We start from the raw sequence: 722 nt of genomic DNA on the forward strand, positions 1-722 counted from the left end.
GGAGAAGGACCTCTGGGGCGTCCTACCAACCTGCCCCAAAGTTCGACAGATCCAGCACTTTGCAAGACTGGAGGCCCTGGCGGGCCAGACTCCTTCACTGTTCTTGGAAACAATATGCCTTCGGTTTTCACTGATCCAGAGCTGCAGGAGGTGATCCGTCCTGGAGCCACGGGAATACCCGAGTTCGACCTGTCCAGGATTATCCCGTCGGAGAAGCCTAGCCAGACACTACAGTATTTCCCTCGTGGGGAGGTGCCAGGCCGCAAGCAGCCGCAGGGTCCTGGGCCCGGGTTCTCCCACATGCAGGGGATGATAGGAGAGCAGACCCCAAGGATGGGACTAACGTTGCCTGGCATGGGGGGCCCGGGGCCGGTGGGAACTCCGGATATCCCTCTTGGGACGGCGCCGTCCATGCCGGGACACAACCCGATGAGACCTCCTGCCTTCCTGCAGCAGGGCATGATGGGCCCCCACCACCGCATGATGTCACCAGCACAGACGGCGATGCCCGGGCAGCCCGCCCTCATGAGCAACCCCGTGGCTGCTGTGGGCATGATCCCGGGCAAGGACCGCGCCCCCGCGGGGCTGTACAGCCACCCGGGCCCCGTGGGGTCCCCGGGGATGATGATGTCCATGCAGGGCATGATGGGACCCCAACAAAACATCATGATTCCCCCCCAGATGAGGCCCCGAGGTATGGCAGCTGATGTTGGCATGGGAGG

At 63.4% G+C, this 722-nt stretch overlaps 1 protein-coding gene across 1 annotated transcript in view; it reads left to right on the forward strand.

Annotated features, from left to right (window-relative positions):
- BCL9 (B-cell CLL/lymphoma 9) overlaps positions 1 to 722 on the forward strand; it is a 12825-nt gene that overhangs the window by 10234 nt on the left and 1869 nt on the right. The window contains exon 7 of the mRNA XM_010005487.1: positions 1 to 150. This exon is cut by the window's left edge and continues 326 nt beyond it. Within this exon, the coding sequence (XP_010003789.1) occupies positions 1 to 150 (150 nt within the window). The remainder of the gene's footprint in view (positions 151 to 722) is intronic.

The sequence above is a fragment of the Chaetura pelagica genome, unplaced genomic scaffold, assembly GCF_000747805.2.
Source record: "Chaetura pelagica isolate M959 unplaced genomic scaffold, ChaPel_1.0 scaffold39, whole genome shotgun sequence".
In the NCBI taxonomy this organism is placed as follows: Eukaryota; Metazoa; Chordata; class Aves; order Apodiformes; family Apodidae; genus Chaetura; species Chaetura pelagica.